General features: G+C 42.2%; 1 protein-coding gene across 2 annotated transcripts; it reads right to left on the bottom strand.

The window, feature by feature from the left end:
- Positions 1-3,043: 3,043 nt before the first annotated feature.
- LOC139915191 (CTD small phosphatase-like protein) lies at positions 3,044-17,824 on the bottom strand. 2 transcript variants are annotated; one of them, XM_071903707.2, is made up of 8 exons: positions 17,175-17,824; positions 10,226-10,383; positions 9,857-9,889; positions 7,711-7,812; positions 6,665-6,721; positions 6,032-6,124; positions 5,297-5,482; positions 3,044-5,071 (listed from the first exon to the last, which is right to left on the bottom strand). In XM_071903707.2, exons 1-8 carry the CDS (start codon positions 17,248-17,250, stop codon positions 4,946-4,948), a joined length of 831 nt encoding a protein of 276 aa, XP_071759808.1. In that variant the 5' UTR covers positions 17,251-17,824; the 3' UTR covers positions 3,044-4,945. The 2 variants fall into 2 exon arrangements, with proteins under 2 accessions (XP_071759808.1, XP_071759809.1); XM_071903708.2 differs by lacking the exon at positions 9,857-9,889.
- Positions 17,825-18,251: the final 427 nt, after the last annotated feature.

Genomic DNA, 18,251 nt, shown 5'->3' with positions numbered 1-18,251 from the left:
CTTCTTTCTTGAGATTTATTTTGAGAAATCAGCATTATGACCCACACACTATTTCATGTTCAATAGGGATGAACATGACCTTTGTGACTACAGTCAGATAAGACTTGTGAATAAGTGATAAGTGAATATGCAATCCCGACTACTTATGCCGCGTTCATGTCATATTGGATTTACTGTAAATGCGAGCTTCCGACTGGGAAAAACCATTCACGTCAACTTCCTTGTAGTAATTACGAGAAGTAGGATGTGGAAATGTTTTGTATGTCCAAGATCATAAATCAAAATGATCAATTATATTCACGCTAATACAATTATCTCAAACTACGGAATGCAAGCAATATAGCAATAAATTCATAGCCTACATAAAATGATTGATGTGGGCGTTCCAAGTTAAACACGTGAACGCTTTCAAGTTGTAGCAACAAGGTGTCATCCTGTTCTTCCACTTTGTCTGATATGATGTGAACGCAGCAGAAGCCGGGGCCTGAATACTGCTGGGCAAATAGTAAATTTCCTCTTTTTTATGGATGGGTGGGTTTATGTGTGTTTTAGTCACTCAATCGAACACAATAGGTGTCTTTATGATGACCACTGATAACTCCGACCACAAATCGCCCACCTTCTGACTCCTACAGCGCTATAAATTTACACTTAGTCTTTGTAGAAGCTAAAAAGTCGAGAAAAATAGAGTTCAGAGATATAAATACCTGGGTGTCAACCATCCAAGGCTACTACACATATAGCAGCCTACTTTTTAACAACACAAAGCAACCTGTTGTTTCATAAAGACTTGGCTAGTTCAGCTGTCAAGCAAGGAATAAAATCAATACTTTGTGAACTTTGGATAGGACACACCCTTGGTACACAGATTCTAGTCCAGGTATCAAACGGAGAAGAAACCACAGACAGAAGTCAGAGAGGTGATGCACATAAACACAAAGCACTTGGGTTAGCAGGAAGGGTTACTATTATTATTCTATTACTTTTGTATTGTTTAGAGCATCTCAAAGAAATGCCAGAGAAATCAACGGCTGACTTTATATTAGATGATACAATCACTTTTAGAGAGTAGAATAAAACTGGTCTTTATTTAATCTATATTCCTGGAATTTTGAGTGATCTTTTGTTTGCGCACTTAAGGGATTCAGCTTCAGCAATTCCATCACAATAATGAAAAAGACAAATCTTTGTGAATGACTGGCAAATGTTCACTACTGTCAAATAACATTGAAGCCTATAAAAGCCTATTTTTCAGTAATAACTACCAAATTTTGACTTCTAAAAGCTTGCACAAGAGGCCAAACAGCCCTTAAATTGTGTATTTTTATGTGTTTTCTTCTTATAACATGCACTCAACAGCATCATTTTGCCACCAACTCACTCAGGCTGGACAAAACCTGACTACAAAAGCTGGTTATTGTGAACCACAGGCCCGATGACACGAGACGGGAAACATTTCTTCATAAAAAGGTGCTTTATTGTGACATGTCTGCAAGGAAATATGCGGCAAAATCATGAATAAATTCACTGTAAAAATATACTGCAAACGGGGCACAGTAACATCCCTCTCAGGACTTCTGGAATTAATAGACCTTATCAGGTACAAAGAGACATGGAAACCTCAATCACACCGGTCTAAAGTGATGATCCTTTGGCCTTAGTTCATGTTCCATATGAGACAGCTGCAAAACAAAAAGTCCACAACAGGCATGACGAAAGTATTCAATGAACCCTTTTATTATGTTAAGAGAAAGAGAAAATGGATGTTTAGGATGAAAACATGCAGCTTACACTGAAAGTAAGCCAATGAGAACCAAAGAGTGTTTAAAAAAAGAAAAAAAGAAAAAGTGAAGAACCTGACAAAGAAACTCCAATACGCACTGTGACTCGAACTCAAGTGTTGTAGAACTTTGGTGTTAAATCAATACAAAACGGTGAATGTGATTATGAGTGACAAGTGATACACCAAGCGATCCTGTAAGGAGGCGCAGACAGCTGCCTGCGCATACACACACACACAAACACATACACACATGTACACACACACACACACACACACACGTCCCCCGATAGGAAAGACGAGACCTGACTGAGAATTCTTACCAAAGGCAAGAGAGAGGGACGTTACTGAGCTGAAAGAAAAAAAAAAAAAAAAAAAAAACACCAGCTGGATACAATGGGTAATATGCAACTTTTCAAAACCAAATACTGACAAAAGGTAACTAGAAAAATATCACAATGATACGAACATTTTCAGAGAAAGGTTGTCAGAGAGAGGTTGAGAAGAGTAGGCCTAACACTTCTTATAAAAGGACATTGCACCGAAACCGCCATCATGAGCACAACGCTCACCGCCAACACAAACATTTTCAAATGCTTTTGCCAAAGACAGAAAATATTTCAATACGCCTGAAGGAGCAGCAACCTTATAACTGATAAAACAAATCCTTGGAAGCACTCTTATGAAGCAATATAGGTCTCTTCAACACAGCATCATGAGTCAAAAATCAAGCAATAAAGCCAAAGAGGTTTGTTGGGCGTACAAGCCCCAAGTGGAGCCAAGGAGCCTTTTCATGCTTCATTGCTTCATCTTCATGTGTCACAATGCTAATTCACCTGACCGTATATGGTCCAGCCTTTTTTTTTTACACTTCATAAGAGGTTGAGAAAATATGAATGAGACAACGCTATAACATGTAGTTGTAACCTTGGAATTCATGAATAAACATTGCTTTATGCCTCCACAGGCAGTAAGGCATCGATGCCATGATGAGGTTCTTCAGTCCTTTTGCAGTGGCCCAGTAGTGTTTCGTTTAGGGCTGGCCCCAAATATCTGGAGAGGGTTTGGATGGGCCGGGGTCTGAATACCCACCTGGTACACAACAAAAGCCAATTAGCTGTGGTAATATAGTTAATTTTCCTTAAGAATATAATGTTATTTGGCTGCTATTGATGGACCAGACACACACAATAGGCTAGGTTTAAGCAAAGTTCAAATTGTGTTGAAGCCTTTTGTTTTAACCTTGAAAAAATATAAAAAAAATTTATATTCTAATAATTCATTTGAATTTGATTCTAAAATAACTAAAACAGGGCTGCATTTTATATGAATAACCATTTTTTGCCACAATTTGAAAAATGAACATTTGAAGGCTCATTCATAAACACCAACGACCTGCAGAGCCTGAACAGTGATAACCGGGCCAGCCCTAGATTCAACCAAACCTGTATGGCCAGCCTGGTGAAGTACTCTGGGCTCCAAACCAAACACCCGGGATGGAATCTCCCCCCAAAAAAGGTTATTGCCATGGTAGCTAACGTTGCAGCACTCGGTTTGCGTGGCTCCTCTCAACTTAGGCACTGAGGTGAAGAGCAGTTAGAAGAGTCTGGGAAGGTAAACGCCACATATGCCGTCTCCACTGGTATTATACTAGGCTGGACTGGGCCAGGTCATCGCCGTGTGTAAAGTTCGGGAGCAGAACAGTGTGGTTTCAACACTGTCCAGACTCAAACCATTACTATCCTATATTCCCTAAAGAGACTAACCTCATGAAAAAAAAAAAATTCAGAGTAATAAAAAACATGGCACTCTACCCATTTACTGTAAGATTCCAGACCATTTGAAACAACGAAAGGGATACCTTTGCAACTGTGTACAATCAACAGTGACTTTTGGAGGAGGATCTCCCCCTATGGGTGGAGCTGCAACACTTAATCAGTGTGTCAAAATAAAAGTCTTTTCATGCTGACTAAAAACTAGCCGTCTAAAACAATAAGGATCACAAACAAAGTCGGACCCGATAACATTAAAAACATACTGAATTTGACATCTAATTGCCAAAAGAATAAAAACTACTGTTATACTTACTATTAATGGTTTAACAGTTTTAGCTGAACTCGTGTTATAGAGTCTGCTAAAAATGAAGTATCTATTTGGCAAATAATAAAAGGGGGGCAGGAAAATAAATGGCACAATTTTATCTGTGTTTTAAGATCAAAACTGTATCACAGATACGAAGCACTACCTGCAGGTGGGGCATAATTAATGTCCACAATTGCAAACATATTCCTTTGCTTAAAACAAATAAGAAGCTATTTCTATGTATAATGAATGACAGCAAAAAAGAAACAAAGTCACATCTATATAATGGCACAAGCAAATTGAAAAAAAAAAAAAAAAGAATACAATGGAGACATTTACCCAGCGTTTGATGATCAAAAAAACACCAGCTAAAATAAAACTGAGCCTTTATATAAAGATACCTCTCTGTGTCCACGTTAAAGCATATTGTGTTTGAAAAGATTGAAGTACTCTGGAAATATGCCATGTACAAAATATCTCCCCATAAAAACGACATTCACACAAGGCACTTCATTCAGTAAGAAAAGAAAAGAGAATCACAGTCCTTTCTACTACCAGAAACTGCCTGCATAGCAACAATACAAGGACAAAATCTTTTCAGACTTTTGTGTTGTACCACAAAAGAAGTTTCAGACAAAAGTTTGTTTTTGTTTTTTGTTTTTTTGGTTTTAAAATAAGCACTTCACCGAATAGTAAAACTCTGTCTGTTGGTTTGAAAATAAAGACCAGAGTTCGTTCCTCTTTGCATTTTCATCTCCGATATCGGCAGCGCGTTGCGACGCTCTGTTCGCTATTTCTGTCCGGCGTGGTTTTTTGTGAAACACAGTGCTCCTGGGATATGGAGTGTTTTTCTGATGGCACTCAGAAAGCAGCCAGTCACCAGGAGATCAGAGCAGAGAAAGGGGGGTGGGGGGGCTGCTTGAAGGTTTTCCACAGTGAGACTCCAGGGCGCCCCCTTGGGGCAGAGGCAAGAGGGGCGCGTGTGGGAGGTTCTGCCTGAGTCTGAGAGATGTGGTGTAGTTGAGGGGCAGAGATCGACGGGGAGGAGGGTGGAGAGCACAGGTGGCGCTGCGGTGTGTGCTGCTACCTGCCTCTCAGATTCTGCAGGACTCCGTAGACCTCGTCCTCTTTGCTTAGTCCCTCAAAGAAAGGCAGCAGGTCCAGGAGCTCTGTGTCATTCATGTCGTCGAACCAGGACTGGACTGGGACCTGAGGTGGGGGGGGGAACGACCTGCAGTTAGTCTTGCTCACTGCACACTTAGGACTTTGTCACAAAAATTACCACAATACTCGAGCATGCAAACAGCTTTTACAAACTTTGCTGAAAACAATCATTGGGACCTTGAAGTAATGACACATTCTATACACATTAAGGATTCCATCCATCCTAGATCTCACAGTACAAATGGCTCCGATATTGCTGAGGGAACTCACAGCATTTTCTGGGTGGAAAATGTAAGAGGCGGGTGAATTGTCAACAATGATGACGTTGTTGAGCTCTCGACCCAGCCGGCTGAGGTCTTTGACATAGTTCCCTCTGTGAAAAACACAAGATTCTCGGAAGAGCCGGGCGCGAAACACCCCCCACTGGTCCAGCAGGTCTGCCACAGGGTCAGCATACTGTCCAGGCCACACACACAGGGAAATATGTTACATTGCATATCCACAATATCTCAGTTTGAATGTTGTTAAGACAAATACCACAACTTTCTGGTCATATGCCTCAACTACAGTGCCATCAAAACAGCTTGCAGAAACTAAATACTACACTATTTACTTGAGGGAAGCAAAGCAAGTTAGACTTCACTGTTGTTTACCTAAAAGGGAAGATGCCTCAGGAAAAGCTACTCTATATCACAACTAGCACCGCTAACAGCTAGCTTTCAACTCACATGAGGAATTCTTGGAACTACAGAAATATCAGGCCCTTAGCATGGTTATTTCTCTTGTCTAATTCATTGAACTTACCCATGTATTACTGGCTAACATGCAAAAGGAAAAGATGCACACCGAAACAGAGGAAGTGTGACAAGTTAGGACAGCAAGAAGAGAAGAGAATGACAGACTGTAACAAGGAAACAGAAAATGGTATTCATAGAGCCATGACCATCACTGGCTTGTAACCAATGTGAATGCCTGAGCAGAAAGCATGTCAGGGTCTGAACAAACCTTGGCAAGACTAGCTGTGAAGAGCACACATTCAAATAGCTCTCCCATCTTTTGAAGAAACTCGTCCACGTGGGGTCTTTTTAGCACATACACCTGTAAGAAACACAACACATTTTAGTCCAGAAACACAGGAGGCATGGTGTAACCAGTGTAGACATTATGAGCATCAGACAAGTACAGACCAAAAGTAAAAACTGTGAAAGAAGCACAATATAATAGCACTTACTACAACCTTCAGAATGGGTTTTACTGCAGTATTAGGATAGTATAACGTTAAGGACAAGACCAGGTAGCTTTTTAGGGTCGTTCCTGAATGGCTCCCTCTAGCCCATTTTTTTAAAATAAGCTTTTTCTTGCTTTATCACAAATCCTCAGCACTGCGACACCCACCTCTAAAAGAAATCATTGTCACTCAGATCAGATGCCTTCCTCTCCATCCCCCTCACAGGCCCAGTGGCTGCCACCCAGTGCAAGTAATCATGAATAGGCCAACCAGGATACACACAGCCTATCCTGGATTACTTGAACAGGGTCACAGCCGTTCTCTTGAGGATCATCTCACAGGAACGAGGTCGCACTGTTGCCCCTATTGAAAATATTGACTTCACCCAAAACGTATTCTGTGTACAATACCTGGTGAACGGTACCATCGATCTCCACCGGAACTATGAAATCAGCATTGCTGATGGGCTGTGAGGAGAAACAAAACACAAGATCAGTGTGTCACTCCGAGTGTTGGTGTAGTACCACAACTGAACAACAGAGGTCCTGCTAGCACCACTGGTACTCGGCGCTCCACAGAGTGTCAATCTCGGGCAGGGAAAAGAAAATAATCTGTCTCTTTTCCGCCAAAACAAATCCCTCCTCCTTGTCCTCCTTCCTTGCTCAACCTTTCTAGTAATCTAACACACTAGACAACAAGATGGCAGTCCTCAGACAGGAACTGGACGGAGGGCGGAGGATGAGGTGGAGTAGAAAGGGGCGGAGGATAAACAGGAGGAGGGGCGGGGGGAGGACTAAGAGACACTGGATTATAACAGCAACAGCCACCCTAGGTCACTGTTACTGCCGTTCAGACGACTTCCTACATGCAAACATCAGCAATGTTTGTTGAAGCTATAGGGGAAATTGTATCAACTGCAGGTGGCTGCCAACGTCAGCTAGGCCCAGGTCATTCCTATTACCATCTTGCTCTTTTTAAAGGCCCAATCAGGATTGTAGCATTGCCCCCGCCCTTGTTGAAGCACATGCACCACCACCTGCTCCTTTACTGACTTTGTTGACATAGTGATCTAATGGATTTTAAATAGTTTTTGCTTTCTGAAAGTTATTGGCTGAGCTTTTGATATAAAGACTGATAGTCAGAAATTTATATTACACATCGTTTGAGGCTTTCATATGCTTGTTTATATTTGCAATGATGCAATGTAAACGCCAAAGTAAAATACACTTATGTTTTCAGTTACACTGGGCAATGAAAGATTTAATAGTTTTTTTTAATCTACAAATTGAACTCTTCGAGAGCAAATATTTAGATGGTAAAATAAACTGGTGACTGTATCGTTTAACACAGAGAGCCTTAGCCAGCTCACAGTAACCAAACAGTTGATGATTGTGCAACTGTGCAGAACATTAGCAGTCCACCTCAGTTTGTCAGGACAGCTTTAGCCTCTCTTTACCTTGAATGAGCTGTGGACGAGGGTTTCATCCAAGTCGATCACAACACATTTCTTGCCATAGTCAGATATGTTCATCTCTGGTAGGAGGTATTTGGCTGGAGGCTGTGGGGGAGACAGAGCATATAATGTCAGATGCACTGAGAGAGAGTGTATATACTGGAGAGAGAGAGAGAGTGTATATACTGGAGAGAGAGAGAGAGAGAGAGAGAGAGAGAGAGAGAGAGAGAGAGAGAGAGAGAGAGAGAGAGAGAGAGAGAGAGAGAGAGAGAGAATATACTGGAGAGCGAGAGAGAGAGAGAGAGAGAGCGAGAGAGAGAGCGAGAGAGAGAATATACTGGAGAGAGAGAGAGAGAGAGAGAGAGAGAGAGAGAGAGAGAGAGAGAGAGAGAGAGAGAGAGAGAGAGAGAGAGAGAGAGATTAAATTAATGTGCGAGGCTGAGCAGAGAAGCCAACACCATGTTAAGAAGGGTTGTTTTCATGGAGGATGATAGAGCTGAGAAAGCCATGTCAGTGTACGATGTGTTTAATGGATCCATAGCCTCTATATCAGGCCTTCTGTCTTAACAGGAAGCCCCTTCACCGGGCAGGACGTTCCCCTGCTACTGCACACTAACCCAGAAAATGTTATGCCACCTTTAATCCCCTCAGATTTTTGTCTAATCTGTGGAGATTAAATAAACCATTTTCACACATTCTCACAGACAGAGGCCATGCAAAGGTTAGCTGCTGCTGCAAACAGTCCCAGTTTCATGGAAATCACTCAAAGTTTAGCAATAACAGGTTGAAAATGCCAATAGATTTCAACCTCACTTGTTAGATTGCTGTTACTGGTAATGTGGGAGTCAAGTTTAACCTTAGTGCAAGGAGCAGTGCTGTGTTAAAAATCCATTCACATTTAATGGATCTGAGGAGTCGAGCTTGATACCGATGTGTGATTTGACCGCTGTGTTGGCTCAAGGCTCACTAGATAACCAGCTCACATCTAATTCCTTACTTGAGTAATGGGATCAATTAGTTCCAACCCTTATTGAGAGGGCAGACTCAAAGATTAGGAAGCACAATGGGGTTTAACTCTCACTGAACAGAGCTTCAATTTAAATTAACATTTTCCTTAAAGGACAATTCCAGTTTGATTGTCACTGTAGATTATTATTATGAGATATCTGCTATGTTTCCCTCATCTTAGTTGTTTTTCGAAGTAAATATTTTAAAATAAACGGTATGTAAATATTACGAGGTACTCCCAGTAAAAAAAAATAGGGTGCCAATTTTAAGCCGTAATTGTGTAAAATCAAGCTTTTATTTCCGTTAAATTTTGCAGACTATAGCTGGCTTGCTTTGGTTTGTCTGTTGGCTTGAATGGGTTGTGATTGACAGAAGGCGGGTCCTAAAGTAACCGCAGAGAACCGCAGACCACGACAGAAATTAGAGAAGCAGAAAGTGGAAGTAAGACACCCACTGCTGTCTTATCTCGGCTGTCGTGGTGCGACACATTAATATGACATGGTGAAGTTAAAGTTTTTGATATTAGCGTTCTGATGCAACTTTGCAAAAGGCGATTGTTGGCTTCTTGTTGATGTTCTTGTGGATTACCTTTACCAACTGAATTACAAGTCTCCAGAGTTGTTTTCTATGCCATTTGGAATTGAATGGGAGTGAATGAGCCTGAGAGGTATTTAAAAATATCTTCAATCGTGGCACATGCATGTAAAAACTGTCACAATCAACATTAACGGGCTGGAAAATGTTAAAAATGAACAAAAACTCAAATCACGCTGGTACTGTCCTTTAAGCAATGGCAAGGATCGGCAGGTAAATTGGTTTTACTTTTCGCATGGAAGCATCTGAGGTAAAGAATATAAATAGTTTTACACTAGACTTGTTAGACTGTTAGTGCCACAGTATTTTTAAAACCATACAAACCACCAAGTGTCACTCATGCAGGTCAGGCATTGAGGCACCATTTAAACCCAAAGTGCATATACGCCTTCCACACAGCCAGCGCTACCATCGGCTGAAAATGAGCCGCAGTACGGTAGCAGAGCTAAAGCACTCTGAGGAGCGCTGGAGCCCACACAGACAGGATGTGCCAGCACCAACCCACTCAGCCTGCATGCAAAGGAAAAAGAAAAAAGGGGATACATACACTAGGGACAGGGATGACCTCGACCTGGTCACACTACGACACAAGAGAGATAGACACAGGGGGTCCACGACGAGAAAAAAAAAAAAAAAAAAAAAAGAGAAAACACTATTCATACAAACGGACAATTTGGAACAGATGAAACCACAATTCAAAACATCCACAGAGTACTAATCCTGGACTTTCATGATCCTAAGTCAAACACTGACAGCATTTCTTGTGGATTTGTAACTTACAACAATTTGCTTAACAGTTTTTTGAAAAGTCAATGTTGTGCAGTTTCGTCTATTGTGTTGTGCTATCTCCAGGTGTGGGCTGATCGACAAAGCTTCCTCTGTGTATGTGCGTGTGTTCAGTGGAGCAGCAGCTCACCTTGGGAGGCGTTCCGTTCTCCTCGACAGGTGGAGGCAGGGAGCTGGTGTTGGTGTTGGTGGCTGGTGGCTCCACATTGTAGTTGCGGAAGCAGCAGAAGAATGTGCTAAAGATGCTCCGGCTCCTCTGCTTCTTTAGGCTGCTGTTCGACTGTGACGCTGTCAAAACAACAGAGGGGGTGGGAGGATGGAGGGTGGATAAGTGGATATGCAAAGCAAAACTCTTCCGCCACAGAAATGGAGCATGCTGAAGCTGGAGAGCGTCAAAGTGCTCTTTATCAGTTTGGGGTTTTGCATACTGAACTGTGACTGCTGTCTGGACAACACAAACTGGGAAGCGGACTAAGCTGTCGTGCACATTACAATTCTCATGAGTGACCGTAACAGCGCAGGCTACATTTAATCACAACAATAGGTAAGACCTCGACAATTCAATCAAATGACATTAGTGTTGGTTTTGTTGAGGCCTGACGGAGCCACTGATCAGAAAATAACTTGGCTGGCCGGGTGACATCATCAGTCACACATAGCGACAGTTCAGAGAGCGCTCTGCCCTGATTGCAAATCCCCTCTCATTCCAGGACTACGGTGCAGGGCCTAAATCAGACACTGAGCTTTTATTAATAGTGACAAGTTGGAAGCTGCACGCTCGCTCCTCCCTCCTCCTTTTGCCCTGCCACCGCTCCTGTCACTTGATTGGTCTAGGGGCCTCCATTTTGAAGGCTTGCTTACGTTTCCCTCCCATGTTTCAGTTGGCAGGTGAGTGAGTGAAGCAGCCTGGACATGTACATGAGGCGAGGGGAGGGGGAGGTGGGAGGCCTTCGGACCCCGCCAAGCCTATACAAGGCTGCATTCCTCTCCCTCCCCTGCAGCGAGAGACACAGCCCACCCATACCTCCCCCTTGCTCAACCCCTCAGCACACAAAACCAGGACGCCTTCGCAACTGAAGTCCAGCAAAGAGCAAACACCAACGCATTATGTCATCTCTTTAGGCACCTTGATATTGTACTACTTTGTACTCCTGACCCTGAACAAACACCCTCCTGACATTTGTCATGGGGAAAAGCTGTGCTTGAAGAAAATACACATCAAATGACCTGCCATAAAAACAAACTAGTAAGCAAAGCAATATACCAGTTAGACAATAAACCTTTAACAATCCCATAAACATCAACATTATTCTTACTTTCAATTCAGTATTGACAAGTGATCCTCCAACACAAAATACCTACATTACATATTTTGAGGCTCAAAGGCCGAGAGCTTCATGCCAAACCTACATGTCACGCCAAAGTATAATGTGAAATCACTGTGCATTTGATTTTAAATGGATTAGTTTAATCTTGTAAGGAAAATACTGATTATTACTACAGCTGGTAAGAACACTCAACACAGGAAAGGTATCAGACACCGACAGAGCAATGGCATGTTGCGGCTACATGAAAAGCTTTCCACGCTCCCCAATCTCTCTCTCATTTCCCTCTATCACTGGCTTCCAGTCAAATTAATTACTGCCTCTCTTGCTAGGGCACGCTGTGCTGGGTATTTTTATCTAATCAGTGGCACAAGCTCCTTCACTCCAAGACAGGCAGAGATATTGTCATTGTCAAGTACAGTAGGCATCCATCAATAAGGAAACAAGATTAAAACATTCAAGAACTATCAAAGGTCATTTAAAAAAAACAAAAAAAAAAACACACAAAACAATAGTCGATTAAACAAGAACACTGAAACTGGATCTGGGCATTATTGACAACCTATAGCTTAATGCACAGCAGGCACAGTTCTTCAGTTCAGTTTGTACGTATGGCATGAGAAATGCTTAGTCAAAGCCTGTTCCTACTTCTTAGTGTCCAAAACAAAAAAGGGGCATGCTGCAAGTGCTAACAGAGAAGAGGAATGAAACAGGAAGCATAGGAAATTCCTGATGCTGCCAAACGTTTCCGCAGTATAAAGACCACCATCTGACCAAATCCATTGGAAAATACCAAACTTTACGTAACACTGCAACAACAGCCGTGTACCAAAGCAATAAATGGATAGAATTAAAGAGATCTGTTTGGAGATAGCACGAGCATAGAAAATTACAAAATGCATTCTATTCTGAAATAACCCTAAAGGAAAATGAACAAAATTAACCTGCCTCTCTGAAGTCCTTGCTTTTGTCAGCGGGCAACACTACAGGAAGATCATATTTGCCATAGTAAGCTTGGCTTAAGTCTAAAAATAGCCTAACCAGCGCTACGCAACTTCCTTTTATTAAACCGGACATCATCTTGTCATTTCAGCTCTGTATTACTGTAAAACTAGGACAGTGAGGCAGTTGTCAGCTTCCTATGACTCACCACTACACCCGGCTGCTGTATTGATTCCTGCACAAAGACCCTCAGATTCACCCAGGACTACTGACTCATGCACACAGCAGGACTGGGACTCAAACACAGCACACACCTGGGGTAGATGGAGAGTTGCAATATACTTATTCTTCTACTTACACTAATAAGAGGGTAATCTCTTTGTTAAATGAAAAAAGTTGCATGTCGAAGTCGTCCAGTTCTTGCATTCACATCGTTCTTACAACTAATGTTACATATTTCAAGGTTTCATGAACAAAAAATGAACAAAACACATTAACCATTATCTTGGCAGAGAAAAATGTCTGCTGTGCTTGCTCCTCTTGGTCCTGGACATAAGCCTGTCAGCTACATCCAGCACCAGGCTGTCAATACACACACACTATAACTCATTACAGAGTAGGTGTTACAACTACAGCATGGGTCTGACCAGGATGTGTTATTCCAGAGTCTCACCCACCTCTCTCTGGCAGAGGACGGTGTGCTGTGGCAAAGACTCATGGGTGGGTTTGTGGTTGTTGACACATCGTATAATTGTGTGCCTGTGTAAGAGTTGGGATTCACTCCTCTTCCACACAAGCTGGTCTTGTGCAGCTTTGGCTATGGGTTAGCCTAGCACAGCAGGAAGCCTCATCACTCCCACACTCCCTACTGCAAGTAGTGCTGTGCATCAAGCTGTGCAATTTCAAACCTTCCTATTGTGAAATCCATGGGAGGGACTTAAGTTGTACAATGAGCGTACAATGACAAGTTGCATGACCTGATATAACTTTGCTTGCTTTGAATGGGCCCAATGTTTAGGATGTCATTATCGGAAGTAGTAAAAGTTAAGATGTTCAGGGAAGTGATCAGGAACACGGCCTACCTGCACACCTAGCTTACAATTAGCCTACTGTACATGTATAAAGAAAAAAAACGTATTTTCCAACAACATCACATAAGTTAGTAAATCACTGATTTAATAGAAACAAGTGGCAGAGGGACATCATATATTCCAAAGGATTTATATGGCTGGAATAGAACAATTGAAAGCTGTCTGATTCAAATTACAGTGAAAGTCTTTAAACCAAGCCACCACAATGATACACACTACTTCACATAAACTACTCTTCAGAAAGGTTCTTGAGTTTTACTACGATGGAGGAGTAATCGTCATAAGAGTAAAGGGATCATGTAAGAGGAGCCCATTCAAGTCACTGACAAAATTAAGGTCCTAGCCAACCACTCTGTGAGTGGAGTAGCTGCTTTAAATAGCTGAAATCCTATAGAGGAGCCTCCTAAAAATATAAATAAAATAAAAAACAACCATATATAATGATCCCAGTAATACCACTGCTCCAACTATCTCCTTTTCAAGAGTTTGAGGTTTTTCTCCTAACTTTACCCTAGTTAGTCTGCAAGAAGAAGATGACAACCGTCGTCTTTGCAAGTAGTTATCCTCGGCCACGAGGTCAATGGTGCCCTGGCCAACAGGGCAGTGGGTCTATATTTAGGCTGCTGCCTGGCAGCCGAAACAGTGTGAAAGGCAGACACATGTTGTAAGACAGCCAGTAGAGGAACACTGAGGGCAAAGGTGGTCAATTTCTGTCCAGACAATTTGGAGCCTGTTCAAGCAATGGTAGACTACCTGTTAAATTCCCCACAGGCAGCTGTTGAGATGGGCTACATGGTAAAAGAGATCAGGGACTTTCCCATTATAGGCTGACTGTATATTACAGTCTGGACATAAGGATCGGAATCATGCTTATCTAGCCTGTGACAGTGACTGGACAGAGCTACCACAACCTATTAAATACAAAAACATTCATGGGATCTTATCAAAGGTCTGTTCACACTATAGCCCATGACTAAGTCCCTCAGACTCCACCTTGCTGCTTCCAAACATCCAGCACAAATTGAAGGAAAGACATGGCCATACAATTCTTGTAATCACGGTAATGTTTGACTTGGCCCCAAGGGAAGAAGTCTGTATGACTCATTCTAAGAGAAAATGGAAGAGGGAAGGGTTCAGAAACAAACAACAACATCAGGCTTCGTCCTCCAACTCAAGTGAGTCCATACGACAACTACCCGAGCCCCACATTAGGTGCGCTCTTCATGCAGCAACCAAATGCAATGAACTGTTCTCAAACTCTGAGTGTCTGTGTGGGAGGAACTACATACGTCTCCTGTTTGTAAACAAATTTAGATAAGACTAACGCTAACATTACCACAGAGCAATTCAGTTTGCTGTCAACACGATTTCTCAAGTAGGCCTATTTATCTGTGACTGAGCTGTGCAAAGTAGTTAACAGGATTACAGCAAAGAAACATGTTCATCCAATGATACTTAGGCTAGATGACAGTTATTAGACCTATATCCTTAACTAGCAGTACACAACAAATCCTGGCCTCAAGGGAAACAATACAAAACATTTTTTCCCCGCTACTAAAACATGACTTGCTGGCCTAATCGATCTATTAAATGACCAGTGTCCACTCTACACCTAGCAGGTTAAGTAGAGTGAGTTTTTCCTGATTATAAAAAGGCATCAACTGAAGCCCTACAGTACTGGAACTGTGTGACTTCCAGTGTAGACATGCCATCACCGGTTCCACTCCTTCTTGTCTTCCTAATGATTAGGAGAGGACCATCTATCAAGTCACTGCAAGGAATGAGTGGAATTGGTGGTCAGACGCTACAAGACTCACAAGTGACTCCATGACCGTAAATGACCTTCCATGGTTCCTGTTGGAGTTCATGGCGAGGCAAAAGAAACAGCAGCTACTCCCAACGCTTACAAAACGACTTCCTAGCACTAAATAATGATTTGTACATTGCACACAAGACCATAAGAACAAAAAAAGAGAATCCTACCCTGCTGAAAAAAAAAAAAACGTTATCTTTCAGACTACAGATTACACATTACTAGCTACCCTTGATGTGCAACAAGGCAACATCAACTAATCAAAAGACAAAGGAGAATGAACGGACAGGCAGATAACAACTGGCATGTGCTGTGTTGACATTTACACAAACATAAAAACGAGCTGTGTGTGAACTGTGTGTCACAGCAGTGTCCATCTGTATTATTATTAATGCCAAACATTCATATTGCATGGTTCAAGTGACATACCCTACGAGTAATGAAATTCTCCCATGATACCCACATACATTCATGTCACAGAGAATCCATAGAAGTTACGGCAGAGGGATACCTTGTTCCCCTCAGAGGAGAACTCATTGTCCTGGTTGAAAGACTTAGGTTCTCACATTACTAATGGTCTGTCAAGTGTAGCTTGAGATGTGATACCGATACACATCCCCTGGGTCTGGATGACCCGGAAACCCAGTCACAGCAGCCAGAGCTAGGGGCATGAATGGACAGCCATGGACTTCGAGGAGAGGCTTGACTTCCACTGTAGATCATGCTACAATGTGATTGGAGTAGGAAATAAAAGAGCTATGACAGAGGTAAGTGAAAATAAATCTGATCAAATGCACATGGAGCTGTTTCTATCTTGAAAGACCCCTATATAAGTCCATGCATAAGTCTGTCCAGCTGTAAATTGTTCACTATTTAACTCTGGGTTGTGAGATGGCCTTTCAAATCAAGAGTATAGGCTTTTCATTTCATTGGGGTGGCAGGATGGCAGGATGGCCTAGTGGTTAGGCCATCCAACTGAAGGGGGTACACTTACACCCTACCTGCTCCAGAAACACCACAACCTGGCTGATAATTTAGTATCTAAAAATCAAATCAAGAGTCATGAATCACATTATACTTGCATTAAAACTAAAACTTTACAACAGCTGATAATGAAGTCAAATGTGACATACATTAAGGCAAGAAAACAGTTCACATAGAGCCTTAATCTGTGGCAAAGCAACTTTGCTATTTACAGCACATTTGACATCAACATTGTACACAAACTGTGTAAACTTAATGTCAGCAGAGATCACAGTAGTGAAGTATCTATAGCCAAAACAAAAGCCCCATGTCTACAGGAGAATGCAATGATGACAAGCCACTGTACATATATACTGTATGTCCTTCAACACATGCAGTTTTCCTTTCCCTGCATATTGGTTCTGTCCTCCAGAACTTCTGGCTCCCCCTGAGAGCTGACCACTGTCCAACAGAAAACTTCCTGCTACTTCTAGTCATGATTCATATAGTGCATCATATGTCAAATCATATCGTCGAATTATGTAGCCTACACAAGCTTTAAACTGAAAAAGTAGAAACATTTGGAAGACAACAGGCTTATCATGCACAACTACTGGTTGACAACAGAGTAATTCCCATGCTAGTGGGATAAGACCTGACGTTAGACGGATAGCTTAACGCTACGTTTTGACGATAGAGCACACTTACCGTTAAACACGCAGCGAAGGAGCCGATTTAGTATTCAAGGCAAGCCCCCTCGAATAAACTAGTTACTTACTAGCATGTAGTTAACTGGCTATTTCCTAAGAAGGCCCTACTGCGACCATCCCACACAGGCAACCAGTGTCATTAGCTAGCAAGCGCGAGCTAAAGGCTAACGTTAGTCGAGAAAGTAGATAGCAGGCTAGCTAACATTAGCTGACTGTTATTCGACTTTTTCCTTACCTTTTTCCTGGTTAAAGGATATTATTTCCTCCTCTTTGGGATTGGAAACTTGGGTTATTATGGACATGTGGTCCATTTAGGCGGATGGTTATTCCTGCTCTGTTCCCCGAATGTTTATTCCTACTAGAGAGCTTGCTTCGTTGGCGAGCTAACGGCAGCTAGCTGTCTAAGATGAGGATGACCAGCTAGCCCACAAAGCCAGGCTAACGTCCGAGGCGAGGTGTTGTGGCAGTGGTGGTAGCCAGCCAGCTAGCACGTTGGAGAATGGAGGCCAGTTAGGGGCTGTCATTTAGGGCTTCACGTAAAATGCCACCGCTTGTCAAGATCTGCAAACAAATATTTTTTGGCAACAAGGACAGCTTGTGTGGTAAAAAAAACAACAACACCCAACGCTGAATGGCTAACTAGCTCAAGTTAGCTAGCCAGCAGCTTGGTTAGCAGGTTAGCTATATAAAGCTCCAATCCACCAAAATGTGACGCCGTGCCTGGAACAACGTTGAAAAGATTAGGAAGCCCGTCCGAGAATGGTTCGTGTCCAAAATCGCAGTATAAACCAACAACGCAGAACAAACGCAAGTTGTACAACGTTAAAGTAAACACTTTTCAGGCGAATTGTTCATAGCTACGGGTCCTGCATGCCCTGTGCAACATGGAGGCTTTATGTATTTTGAGATGCATCTGAAGCGGGGGCACTCAAAAGTGGGAGGGGGCGGTTTCTATCATGGATTCTCCCAGTAGAAAGTCGCTGCTCAACCCATGCAGCTGGTTGGACGCTGCTTTCTCAAGCTTTCTTTCCACTGTCATTGCTGTAGGCCTACATGCAACAAATTCTCACTGATCATTAAAAAATAACTAATAAAATTAAATATGACGTTTTTCTATGTATTGTGAAACCTAACGTTTGTAAGTTTCCAAGCACACAACAAACCCACTGAATAAGCAGAAAATAGTTTACCCAATCCAAACCATTTATATGTTCTTTCCCCCTGGGTGGATATTTTTAAAAGACCGTGGGCGCCACCTAGTGTTTATATAATGGAAAAGCCCAAAGCACACCATGCCTTCGCATTGATTAAA

Source organism: Centroberyx gerrardi, chromosome 13 (genome assembly GCF_048128805.1).
Source record: "Centroberyx gerrardi isolate f3 chromosome 13, fCenGer3.hap1.cur.20231027, whole genome shotgun sequence".
Lineage (NCBI taxonomy): Eukaryota > Metazoa > Chordata > Actinopteri > Beryciformes > Berycidae > Centroberyx > Centroberyx gerrardi.
Note: the sequence above shows the minus strand (reverse complement) of the source record. Positions and strands in the feature narration are given on the sequence as shown.